This window comes from Mastacembelus armatus, chromosome 4, assembly GCF_900324485.2.
Source record: "Mastacembelus armatus chromosome 4, fMasArm1.2, whole genome shotgun sequence".
Taxonomy (NCBI): domain Eukaryota; kingdom Metazoa; phylum Chordata; class Actinopteri; order Synbranchiformes; family Mastacembelidae; genus Mastacembelus; species Mastacembelus armatus.
Window position 1 is genome coordinate 20,123,058 of NC_046636.1, and position 13,538 is coordinate 20,136,595.

The following is a 13,538-nucleotide window of genomic DNA, read 5'->3' on the forward strand; positions in this document are numbered from 1 at the left end:
CAGATAGAGGGTTAACCTGATACGAGATGCTCATCTACCATGAAAACTCCATACAAACCCACGTAGCATGTGAGGGCAAGGAAAAACAGGGAAACTTCATTATCCGCCTCGGTGTGCAGTTGGGTATTTATTATGTGTTTAAGTCCAAAATAACACTGCGGCTGTTTTTCCTCACACCTTCATCCTAGCTCTGTGTCTACAAACCTGGATCTCCTAAGACATTCTGCAGATGTTTTAAATTACAATGTGTTATTCTCATCTGTCAGAATTAAGTTGTCTTTGATCCACCTTTATGCACTCCCTTTGGTGCCGCGCTTCTCAAAACACACCTGCAAAACACAGCTCAGTACAGCTCCACCACCTCAGAGTACACCCTGTTCCAAATAATAATAAGAAGGTGCATTGGCTTACCAAAAAAACAAAAAACAAAAAAACAATGCTTCTTTGACACCAGTGAATCGATGTCATCAAGGTGATAAATGAGGCATTTCTGTCACAAGCTGGAGCCACTGTGGCGTTTAGTTTGAGAGTGAACAAACAGCAGGGCAGTAAAACAGGGGCACACTTAATGACACATGTAGTAAAAGAATTCACATCAATGGTTTCCTGCCAGTTGGGTTCAACTACCACATTTTGTTTCCTTCAGACAAAGAGCTGCCAGGCTAACTGTCGAAACACTAGGTGAATGGACAGGCGTCCTACTGACAGCCTCATTCAAAACAGGTCCCGTGACTGAGATCTCCATTTCTGATTGGCTGCTTGACAATGAAGCTGCCAGGCGTTACTTCAGCATGGGAACCATGACCATGACCTCACGTTAAGGTGAAGCCGGGAGGCTGAGAGACTCCAAGCTCTGGTGGGCGAGTGCGCCCCAGCTTTGTGTCCCTCAATGGAGCAGTAATGAGTCAGACAAAACCTCTCAGCAGACTGCCAGCTGGCGTGCAGCTCGGCTGTACAAAGAGATCTGCGAGGGTAGGCCTTCGTCCCAGTGCCGGTTTGTTTCAGCATGGCAATCAGTCAAGCCCTGCTTTCCATTTCAGTTGCACCAGGGCTTTTATGTTTGAATCAAACATGTTGCTGTATGTGTGTGGCTTTTCTTTTCCAGTAGGATCGTCTGACACACCTCCCCTTTACTCACATTTACTGGCTGGTAGGACTCATTGTGTGAGTGGGTCTGCTGGTCCCTCTTTAGATCCAACACCCATGCGTGCTTGTATCACAGGTAGACAGTTCTAAATACGCGGGGACTCCACTGAGAATGCATCGGGATGCAACTGACCAAGCCACATTTAGAGGTAGTCAGAGATATAGACCACAGTTTGAATGCAAATATGTGCCTGACATGAAAGCCTATCTAGTCAAATTTGTAGTGTGCAAACAGCAGAGGAAACCTCTTCAGCAGAGATGGATGTGGGTGATTTGCCTATTCCCTAGTTTTGAAGCATTTTACCTAAGCCAAGTGCCAAAGAGCCAAAACACTCCAACCCCCAGTTGTCTGACAGACACCAAACATGGACATTTTTATTATACTGCACTTGGCAGGCAGGATTGGCCACTGATATTTCTCATTATGAGAAGCATAAAACTGGTCTTGTAAAAAAACAAGCCTCACACTCTACTGAATGCCTTAGAGATGTAAGGCCAAGCAATAATGTCAGACAGTTGGACAGAGAAGGCGTTTCTCAGTTTCCCACGTTGCAAAAAGGAAAAGCTGCACTGTAAACACACAAACAATCCCTGATGTCTGGTTTCAGTTGAGCAGTATTCCTGCAGGAGGAGAGAGTCAAAATGAAAGTACTTCTAATGAAAGACACCTTCGACCGAGCACCGGGCTGGCGGCCAACACATGGTACTTCTCAGCTAGTATCAACACAGCAGCACCTTTAGGTACTTTCCCCTCTGCACCACATCCAGCTGCCATTTCACAGCCTGAGGGAGGGTGTACACTCTCCAGCTAAACTGATGGGACAATCCACAGCGGACCGACCCTTCATTAGTCCTGTGATGCAATAGTGGTCTACAGATCTTGTATTTCTCATAAATGACTCATTATGAAACACTATTCCCAGGAACTATTCCTCTAGGGTCTGACAGTGAAAACAAGTCAAAGCCACACAACTGCAGTCACTGAAACAACGTGTCCAAATATGGGCACTCTCAACTGCACATATATGTATAGCAAAACTAATTCAGAGAGCTGCTAGACCTCTAACGTGAATTGTGATAATGTCTCTGCTTTCCAGGTTAGGGTTAAGGAAGGTCATGTTTCATATGGGTAAAAACAAAAGCTTTTCCAGCTGTCACGACCTTTGGCATCTCTGTTATACACCTTGCCCAGGCCAATGGTACGGAAGGTTTATACAAATACTGACACATGTTTAATGTCATTTGCCTCGATATTTGTTTTCTACTAAGAATGGGAACCAGAATAAGAAGAAAATTTGATTTAACCAACATTGCATGTGTAAAAACAACATATAAACTCTCACAATAAATTGCTCTACAATGGCTTGCTGCCTGATGTAGGGTGGCTGCCAAGGCAGACTGGGCAAAACACCACAAAAACCCTACGGCACCTATGATGGAGGATATAAAACTGGGTTTGTCCCAAATTTTATTTCTTTTTTTGTTTTGTTTTTTTTTTTTTTTGCTTCCAGCTTCTCCCTTCTAACAAATTCGGTCTTGTGGGAACCTGGACATACTGATCCCATACTAAAGCTGTACACTTTTGATAAACCTAACTATTTCTTGACATCTAAAGCACACAGTACATCAGCTCCAGACAGACATGTAAGAAATTAGAGGTAGTGCTAAAATGTCAGTGGAAGTTCCCCCTAAGTCTCGACTCCCCAGTGAGCAGTGAGAGTGCAACTTTTAGATTGGTAACTCGATCTCGCTTTAGGGTGAGAATCCACGTCTTGGAAACATGTGAGCCAGACTCTCCCGTTCACTCATAATTACATATCTAATAATTAGAGCTGTGCGCCTCAGATTCTGTAAGTTTGATATGTCATAATAGCAACAATGCATCAGAATAAAACAAAGGATTTACTGGAAAATACATTGAACCCTCTTTCTCTTTCAGGTTCAGCCAGTGGACATTTGATTAGTCATTTGACTGCAGTGAAGTTACGCAAACCCAGAGAACAGTGATCTCAGAGTCTGTTTTGCAAATTAAACACTCTTCGTTTGTGATTCATACATTAGTACTCAAGAGACTGTATCAAATATTAAACCAAATACCCGCAGCACAAAGCATTAGTTCTCGGTTGATTAGTGGTCAGTAAATGTTTAATTCAAAGAGCTGCTCGCTCAAAAGCGGAAGATAGCAGAGAGCAGGTCATCCATTTTATGGCAAGGCATTTTGTTGCCCCAGTGGGGCTGCTGGGAGCAGGACTGGCTAGATCCCAAAATAAGAAACTGGGATACAGAGATGAGTGAGAGCTACAGAGAGAGAGAGAGAGAGAGAGAGAGAGAGAGAGAGAGAGACCCAGAAGCTCAGAGAAAGCTCAGTCAGGACAAAGTATACAAAATGCCTGAGGCAGGCAGGCAGGCAGGCAGGCACAGAAATTACTGGCTAGAATAAAAGGCAAATCTGGGTGGCGAAGAAATATCCCAGAGGACAAGGCAAGACAAGGAGAGAAGGTCTGTGTCGCAGCCTCAGGTCATTCTCACTGCCATAACTTGTGTTATCTGGAGCATTAAAATGACGCACATCTGGCATGAGATCTTTGCAGTGAACAAATGAAACACTCAAGTAGCCAAATTTCCCAAATTTATCCGCTCATAAATGATCGATTTAGGAAGCATCTTGCTTAACGCAGAACCAGCCTTCAGAAGATTAAAGTTAGAAAGAGAAACATTCTGCGCCCGAAGTGACGCAGTGCAGTCATGGCAAGGTGCTGAGTGCTGGGAAGCAGTGCACCAAAACCTTTGTATCCAGGTCAGTGACGCTCGTTCACAAACACTCCACCAGCCCTCCACCACTCAGAGTGTAAATCAGTGTGACAAGTGAGGGCCCACAGGACGGCACGGATACAGCAGGAAGCAGATAAGACCATGAGGATGGAGTCTGGCCTGACGCGACAGCAGCTGTATGATGTGTAGACGACAACTTATAGTATCTGACATTCATTTGCAATGAACAAGACAGAATCTACAGAAGATACTTTCTGATTGAGGTTTCATCAATGTGCATGTCTTGTCAAAGAGGAAGTTTCTAGTTAATTACTGTTTAAGCCAAGTTAGAGAAGAAGTCAGAAATCTATCAGATCTTTATAAAGATTTACAGCTCCCTTGATAATTAAGCCAATTCTAGCTTCATGAGTCCTAAAGAGTCCAGGAAAGATCTGCTATATTGTATATACACAATAGACTAATGCGTTTTAGGACCAGTTACCACACGGTTTGCAAATGTGCTAATATCAAAAAATAATGATAATAATAATATAATGTAATTTTGACATATTTTACATTTTACTCATATTGATTGTGGTACTTTTTTTATTTATAAAATGATAAAATTTATAATTTAATTTATACATTTTTTAGTATTGCTTCGCTGTATTTCAACTGTTGCAGAGTACAAAACAAGTTTCATGAAAAAAGCCAAAAGCAGCTGCAGAAAAGAAGAAACCGGTGGTGACTCTGTGGCCGCAGGACGACGAAGCTCCAGGAGCTCAGTGCTCACAGTCTAAATACAACTTCTAAATGTTTACGTTCCCCGCCTGGGTGTCAGGGGCAGCAGGGGCAGTGTTTAGAACAGAGCAAGGCCTACACACAAAAACTGTCCAACAATGTAATACATTAATGGACACAAAAACACAAATGTGCTCTTGTACTCTTTCCACTCTGGGCAGAGGTTATGGAGTGATGTAGCACAGTGCAGTGTATTTATCACTGCTGTAGGTAGTGACTTACTTGGCCAGTAAGGCAACTGTTGCAGGTTATGTCAGAGATGATAAACCAGTGTAATCCATTCTCCGTACGTTTGCTGTTGTGTTTTTGGTTGAATGAAGTCTGGGACAAAAGCCACCACCGTTATTATTTAAATACTTACTATGGACACACACACACACACACACACACACACACACACCTGTTTGTCATATAAAGAAATCTGAAGCTTGAAAAACCTGCTGTTCCTAGCTCTGGTTGCTAAGATATGACTGGAGACTGAACACTCACTGAATGGCTGGGGCTTAGCTGGGCTTTAGCAAGCAGTTAGTGTCAACCTGAAGAAAAAAGAAAACCCAACACCACAAATTGTGCATGTAAAGACAAATCGAGCATTTCATATTGTCTTAACCTAAACCACCCTTTACGTGCACCCTCATATCCTACAGGTGGTGCCGTCTACTTTTGGATCACTTTTATGATGGTTGGACGATTGATGAAAAGGCTCTTTTAACTTTAAAGACTCAGCCTGGCAGATCCACATGCTCGTAGACCGAGGCGAGGTGAGGGGAGTTTACATTCCACTCAGATCCCAGTCTAAACACCTGCATGGCAAAGACTACAAATTCACATGTGTTTCCTTCCTGTTTCAACTCTCATTTTCCCCAGTATCCAGTACTTCAAGGTGTAGCTTCACCTCACATGAGATTGCTTTTTAAAAAAATGTTTGTAATGACATTTAGATTTGCATACATAAATAAGATACGCACAGTTATTCAGTGCAATGTACAACTTCTTATTATTTCTTTCAAACAGAATAGAAAGGAATTCCTTGATAATAAGGTGCTTTTGGCCCAGCTACAACTCACTTTTGGTGTCTAAGATCCTTCATCTCTCTTTTGTCACTAATCTCTCCCTGCAGGCAGTGATCCAAATATTCACAAGGGCTAAAAAAAAAAAAAAAAAGCAGAGTTCCTAAGACTTTTATTTTTTCATCTTCTCTTCCAGCAAAGATTCTGAGATCTCTGTAGGAATAATTCCATTGCGTAACATTTAAGTCTGTCATTGTGACGGAGGTGGCCTGCGAGGAAGTACTATGGACGCGCACAAAAGCGAGGCGGGAGATCATATCATTTAAAGAGAATCTGGGTGAGGGCAGCGACCGACGCAGGTGGCCTGAAATGCTTCTGGCTAGCGGTGCCAAAGAATTCCTGACAATAGTTTATAGCCTTTTGAGCGGTCGATATTTCTCCAGGTTGCCACGGAAAAGAATGTGGTGAGGCTTTGTAAAACTGTGCGCTACAGCAAAGTTGGTTTAACTTGAAGTCAAATGGGTATTTATTTGATCTTTGGAGAGAAAATCTGACAGCTCCAGTTTTTGCATTAAAAATAACAGCGACTGAAAGAAGGCTGAGCAGATGTTAAGAGTTCAAAACAGAAGATCTATTCTGAATGAACAGAGGTGAGGTCATAGTGCCTGTGTGTACAGAATAACAAGCAGTACTTGTAAAAAAATGTCTTCTGGTGTACAACTCCACTATGCAGAGAAGAAATGTGTTCAGGGATTAAAGGACATCAGCTTTTTAAGGGGTTTTATTGGCATAAATTGAAAATGAGAACTCGCAGGTACTGGAGGAAGCTGCTCCATGTTCTGTTATGTCTGCAGCCAAGAGTGACCACCTGAACGCAAGAGTTCGTTTAACTTAGAGTCGACTGTGACAGTTTAATCATCCCTGGCCCTCGGCTGGCTTTTGTCGGCCCACTGACCTGTGGCTATTCAGTATCATGTCAAACGTTAAATCCACTCTAATTGGCCAGTCATGTCTTTAGAGACCCAGTGATAAGCAAGATGGAGGCGGCTGTGTTTGCACTTTTGTGCTTTAAAGGGGTTGTGTAGAGGGGGTTGGGAGGTCAGCAAGCTTTTAAGGTTGGGGGTGGATGACTTTACCCCCCCAACCTCTTCTTCGGGACTGACTTGAATTGTCCCCCTGGTGCCTCGGCCCGACACTCAGGACTCCATAAAGAGTAATGACTGCTGGGGAATGTTATTTAATAACTGTGTCTGTGTGTGCGTGTGTGTGTGGGTGTGTGTGCGTGTGTGAGATAGAGAGAGAGAGAGGGAGAGAGGAAAAAAGGGAGAGAGGGGGAGAAATACATACACACCTGAGGGCAAGAAGAGAGCTTATCACAGACCCCGATTTCTGCAGCAGAAAGAACAATCATCTCTCGCCAACAACAAACTGAAGCTTAACTTCTGGAGGAACCTAATGTTAAAAAAACGTCCACTCATGCATTCACACACCAGAACAAAATGTTGGCTTATACACATGAAAACACACAAAAGACCAGCACAGGGATTTAAGGTGGCTGTACAGAATGTAAAGTGTAATCACTCACAGATTTTCATCGAACAAAACGATGAAAAATCTCGACCTCGGTTTTAACAAAGCGTCTTCTTTCATAAACAAATGTGGCCTCCAGTTTCTCCCTGATTCTCCCCTAATCACGCCAGCCGTGCAGGTCAATTCAGGCGGCAAGTGTTGGGTGCAAGGTCCTGAAAGTGCAAGCAAGCACTGTGGTCACTGGCTTTTAGGAATGTTTGACTTGACAGAACGGTTCAGCAGAAACCACTTCAATCGCTGGCCAGGAAGTCCACCGGGGCTGAGGCGCACACATAGTTAATGGAGCCTAGTGAAGGGGAAACCTTCAGTTCAACTTAGTGCAAAGACCATATTACACATTTCAATGTCAAATAAGTCTGGTATAAAAATAATATGCTGACAAGAAAGTGTTTATATCAGAAGATCAAGTTACACCGTAGAAAAATGAACAAAGCCACTGGTTTGTTCAAAGTTTGGTACTTTTTCAAAACTCCAAAAAACGCCAAGTCAGACTGCTGAATATTTAAAATCTCAAGAAGAAGAAAACAATGACAGTGCATAGACAGAACGGATGACATCAGCTTTAAGTAAAGTTGAATGAGAGCAACAAGCCGCGGCATCAAGGCTGTCTCGGCCTTCTCGGTGGCTGTCTGGGAAGGGTCGTGGGGGGGCTGGTGCAGGAATGAATGACTGAGCAAGTCTTTGAAATCTGCTCTATAATTAGCTGGGGTACTATATCAACGGCAGGTTGTCTGGACCTGCAGAAATATGCTTACGGTTCCAATCATGAGAGACAAGAGGGAGGTATGGGATCTTTATCCTGTGGTAAAATGAGATCCAAGTTGCACTGGTGTGTTTCTTTCCTTTGTGTGAATGATTTCAGGTTTTTAAGGAGGTACTGCAGCTTGTGCCTAGAGACATTAATGCCTTGCCACATCTGATACCACACCACACTCAGCAGTTATTTAGATAAAGCTTTCCAAACTTTATTGTTTCATTTTAGAACATGCAATCTGTGGTGCTGTTGAATTACATTACATTACACTGACAGGTGTTTATATTATTTTGTCCTCCCCATTTATATTGATAACGTAAACACTGTTGTTTATGATGCAGTCCAGTTCAACAGCAGCACAAACTACATCTTCTAAATTGACTGTTTCAACAAAATAAACTGCACATTCTAACCTTCATATATGGAGGATTTATTGCAGGACTGGTTTATTAGACAGATTTAGTTTTGGATCAGCTCTACCTAATAAATACAGAGCGTGTACGTGATAATGAAAACGGGATTACTAGAAGTATCATTCACTGAAAGAATATTTTTTACTCCTGCAGTATCTGAAGCTCTACAACATTGACCGATATTGACCTCAGATAGAGTGTGCAGCGATTCGTTGCTGTAGCCTCACTTAGTAAATCAAAGTCCTGGTAATGGCCAGGCAAGGTCAATGAAATGCAGAAGGGAAGGACTGTGAGCAGGCTAATGTGGTTTCCTGGTCTAAGCTGCTCTAGTGGAGTTTATGGCAGATGATATGCTACTGCTGTCTGCAGAAACTTTCATTCCAGGCCACCAAGGCTCACAGAGTGGCACAAACATCACTTTGCTGAAGTGGAAGGCTGACTTTAAAGTGAAATTAAAAGACAGAGAGGATGGTAACTGCAGAGCATGAATACAGACACCCGATCTTACTCCAGGGGTTGTTGAAACAAGCAAAAACGTTTAGGATGCCTGCACTTTACAGTTTTGCAGAATTTCAGCAGCTAAATTAATCATCTGATTCATTCATTCAAAAAAATTCCCCAAAGGGAAATTTGAAATCTCGACACGCTGTCCTCTATCACCAATATAAATGAGCTCTGCTTATCTGAACACTAACATACTGATCCTGGCTGGTCTTTCATGTGGGATCATATGCAAACGATTTTCATTACTCAGGCTGTCTATGCACATGAGTAAACTAACAATGACCCAGAACAAAACTAGCATGCAAAGCCTATTAAAGCATCAAAACATATGAATTACAGTTGTACTGAAGGTTATCATAGAAAACTACACATGCTGTGTATGTAACTGGTCATGTCTATAATAAGCAAAACGACACAGTGAGGCAGTTTTAATATGTAGTGTGTGTTTTCTGGGTTTTAAGTCTTTCTCAGTCTTCCTCTGTGGGGCTATGAGACTACTGGTTTCCTCTGTTTGGTACTGTGAGACACTCTCTGGTGCGGTTTGCACAAGGAATGTGGTAAACTGCCAGCCATGTGCTTTTGGACCAGAGAAGCCAGAGGGCCACTTGCCGCCACAAGTATTACGGCCCCTCTCCACAGTGTAACTTAAAACCCAGCTCTAACGTTGGACTGCGCTACAGAGCCCGGTCTGGCCGAGGAGCTCTGATGGTAGTCCAAAGCAGACAGTGATGGGGTGTCACAGGAGAGCTGTCCAAACACAGGGCTAGGGGGGCTACATGCCAGGCGCCTGGTGTGTTTCTGTGCATGCTGAAATGTGTGTCTGTGAGATGGAACTTAAGAGAGGAAAAGAGAAAGAGCAAAGGAGGGTTCTGCACTGGATTGGATCAATAGACAACCAAAAAAACAAATTCCTTTCATTTTTCAACATTAGCGTGGTATTTTAAAAAGCATGCACTGTTTGTTTACAAGACAAGCTTGTACTGTTTAGTTGGATTCCACAGAAATGTCAATCAATCACAAGCAGCAGAACCATCATTTAACGGTTTACATATGGACCTGCTGTGGCACCAAGTGCGGCTCTAGAGAATCTGCTGTTGATGATACAAAACAGTGGAGCAAAAGTGAAAGAAAGACACTTAGAGCAAACCAAGCTGTTTGACCTCAATGTGTCAGCATCCCAACCCAACATTTAAATACATGCCTGTGTATAAATGTTCTCACAGAGGGAATCAGGAAACACTCCGGTGCAATAGGTGGTTGGCTAATATGGGACATCACGTATAAAACCTTAGCAGTGGGTCAATATCGGATTCTGCATCGGTCAATATGGCAAATGGATCTGCAGCTGTGTCATCCTATGGGCAAGTCACAGCCACATCATAAAAGCCCACCCCCCACCCACCGAGCTCCCCCATGCCTTCAACTGCTCCATTTACACTAATTGTCATTCAGATGAGGGAGGGGTCTGTTGTTTAAGGCTGCCCCTGACACCATTAATATGAAAAACACAATTAAGAGTAATTAGGCTCTTCCAGGCAAAAGGGGTTATCTGGTCACTAAGATCTAACGTAGAACAACGTGCAGCATGAGGGGATTTGAAGTGCCCTTCCATCCAGCCTGCTATCTCCATCCACAGGCTACAGGGTACAACACTTCACACAACAGGACCAGTGACACAACAAGCTCACAGCTCTCCATCAAGGAATGAAGACCAAACAGCACGTCAGGATGACTTGCGAACACATGCACCGAAAATGTGCAACTTATTGTGACTGCACTTAACAAGATGCCGAACAGCCCAGGGAAACGAGTCCGTGGCTCAGCTTCAGACGGGAACCATCAAATGGTTTCCGATGAAACAAATCTATGCAGACATCTCAGAGTTTTAATCAGGTTTAAAAGGGGTCGGGGTCTGTGTTTTGGTTGTGGCGGGCTGCTATCCAAGCAGCAGATAAATACCTTCAGGCATAGTAACCCATTCACAGACCACAGGGAGCAGGGTCTGGGGAACATGCAAGCACTTGTTCAACCTAAACTAAAGCGATTTAAATCCACTGGGGTATGTCCAACCTGGTGAGAGTCTTCCAGGGAGGGACATTCCTGGGATGGGGTGGGGGGGGGGGGGGTCGCACAGGTTTCCAAAGTGCTTCATGGAGAGTGGGTCCACCCATAAACACATGCACACACATACATCACCCACAGTCACTACGGGGGGGGGGGCATGAAAGAGCCGGGCCACACGCTGTGTTATCAGGGGGTAATGAATTCTTACTGGTGGCCAAGCAAAGATCAGCACATGAAGCTGGACAAGTGTGAGGACAGCAGGGCATCGTGTTCGAAACATACCTACATACAAGTATACAAATAAAAAGTGCTACACAAACACTCACTGTGACACAGTTTGGAAAACACAGGGGGAACCAGTGCGTCATTAACAGGGACACCTGTAACCACACTGCCTGTAGATACACACAGGGACACGATACAGCCTGTGATCTGCGCTTCATACTGGTGGAACAGCTCAGCGGATCATGGACCAGCATGTGCCAAACTTAAGACCTACACTTTATCAAAGCGATAAAGAAATAAATGTCTGGTTTAACAAAACAGCTTTACGGCACTTCACCTACTTCTACGGTAGTTTTTAATTGTTTTATTTGTATGAGGACATGAAAACACGTGGGGTGGACGGGGTGACTTTATTTTTATGTGCGCCATTAGCTGCTGTTGTAGACAGTCGGTGACAGCGGGCTGTGGATGTGCTCAGGCTGGAACTGAGGCTCAGGTACTCACGCACTGCCTCCTGTCTGGGGTCCAGCTCGGAGCAGGTCTCCTGAAGTTGGCTGATCTTACTTTGCAGCCCCCTGACCCGCAGGCTGGTGGATGTGAGGTCGTTTTCCAGCTCCTGGAATATGGAGCAGGCATGTTTGGCCAGGTCCGACAGCTGGCGCAGGGTCCGGGACAGAGCCACATTACTGATGGAGACCAGATCCTCGAAAAGCAGACCCTCCTCGTTTGGGATTTGATACCTGCACAGTAACTGCGGTTCCACGACTCGTTTGGCAAATGGCATGTTGGTGTGGACCAGGGAGTAAATCCAACAAAATTCACCCAAGAGCGAGCAGAAAGCAGTTCTCTCCCCTCGGCCCCGGAGCCAGTTTTTCAGAGTTCAGCTGCTGCTGATGCCCCCCATCCTTTAAGTTGCTGGACAGGACTATAGTGCTCCTCGCTTCTGTGCCGGGTCTTCTCCTCCCCAGTGCTACTCTGTTTTCCACTGCTCCCAAGTAGAGGTGGTATTTAAAAAGAGCACATGGGAAGACCTGGAGCGGCTTCACAGGCTTCGCCGGATCCGGACTCCCTCTCGCTGCTGCGCCGTGTTGTCTTCAGGTCCTTCAGGAAAAATGAACACAAATATCCTCCAACAATTTCCTGTGAGATTAAACACGTGAAAGCAAAAAGCTTTATATGTTTGTTAGACTGATATGACAGAAGACTGAAAATAAACCACTGAACACTAGAGACACCCTCTAACCCTTTTATTTCAGGAGGTAAAAGAGTCAAAGGGTAAAAACATGATAAATGTTTTAAATGATCCTTATGTCTTTCAGGAGTTTTGTCCTGGGCAATTTAAACACAGAAGCACAGTTTTGATCCTAGTATGAAGTATAATTTATCTGAGATTCATCAACAACACGAGGACATGAAGGGGCGAAAGTCTTTTATATAACTGTCAGAAACAAAACCCGACATCTCCACTTGTCTCCAATGAGTTTTTCACAGTTTTCTGACAGTTAATGTGCCAAATAATTTACTGATTCACTGATATATTTGCATATTTTCTTATCAGCAGACAAACTGATTATGGGTCACACAAAGTTACTATAATGTGTTGGACACATATCCCACTGCTTCTGTCTTTCTCACTAAGGTGGCTCTGCTTTATTATTGGTGCGTTGTAGGTTTAAATTCCTTCTGTGTCACAGGAAAAACATTTTTGGGATTATGTTGTGCAACGTTTCTTCGTGGTCAAACAGGGGAAAGCCAAGCATATTTAGACACAAAGCAGCAGACACTGTGTGTGTGTGCGTGTGTGTGTGTTTTAGGGTTGAGTGTAAGAGCTGCAGCATAGTATGTGTGATCCAAGATAACGTAAACCTGTTTTAGCAACTTGCAGGGCTTACAAAGGACATGCATCAGTTTATTCGTTGCTGGGATCACTGTCTAGGTTTATCTTTGCTGTCACCTCCGCAGACCTGACAGCCTGGGCTGAGCTTCATTCACATTTGCTGAATGAGTGTTTAGCTAAATCCCAGCAGCTGACGGGGCCAGAATCCGCAGAGGTGACAGCTGAAAAGCCCTTCCTGTGGCCTAACTAATGTCCACATCAAAAGTGCAACCTTTGCAAAGCCCAGCGTGGGACAAAGGAGACACGACAGGAACGGCGTATGTCGTCATCTTTGAGTAATGGTGCTGCAACAAAAAAGGGGCTAACTTAAACAAAAGCTGGTAATCTTTGTTGAGAAGATTCAGCTTTAACTGTAACCCAACCAGAGGTGACCCAGGTTCTTA

At 43.9% G+C, this 13,538-nt stretch overlaps 1 protein-coding gene across 1 annotated transcript in view; it reads right to left on the bottom strand.

Moving 5' to 3' along the window:
• Positions 1-12,259, bottom strand: part of nhsa (Nance-Horan syndrome a (congenital cataracts and dental anomalies)) — a 52,227-nt gene extending 39,968 nt beyond the window's left edge. Inside the window, exon 1 of the mRNA XM_026304690.2 lies at positions 11,763-12,259. Within this exon, the coding sequence (XP_026160475.1) occupies positions 11,763-12,042 (280 nt within the window). The 5' untranslated portion in view covers positions 12,043-12,259. The remainder of the gene's footprint in view (positions 1-11,762) is intronic.
• Between the last annotated feature and the right edge of the window lie 1,279 nt (positions 12,260-13,538).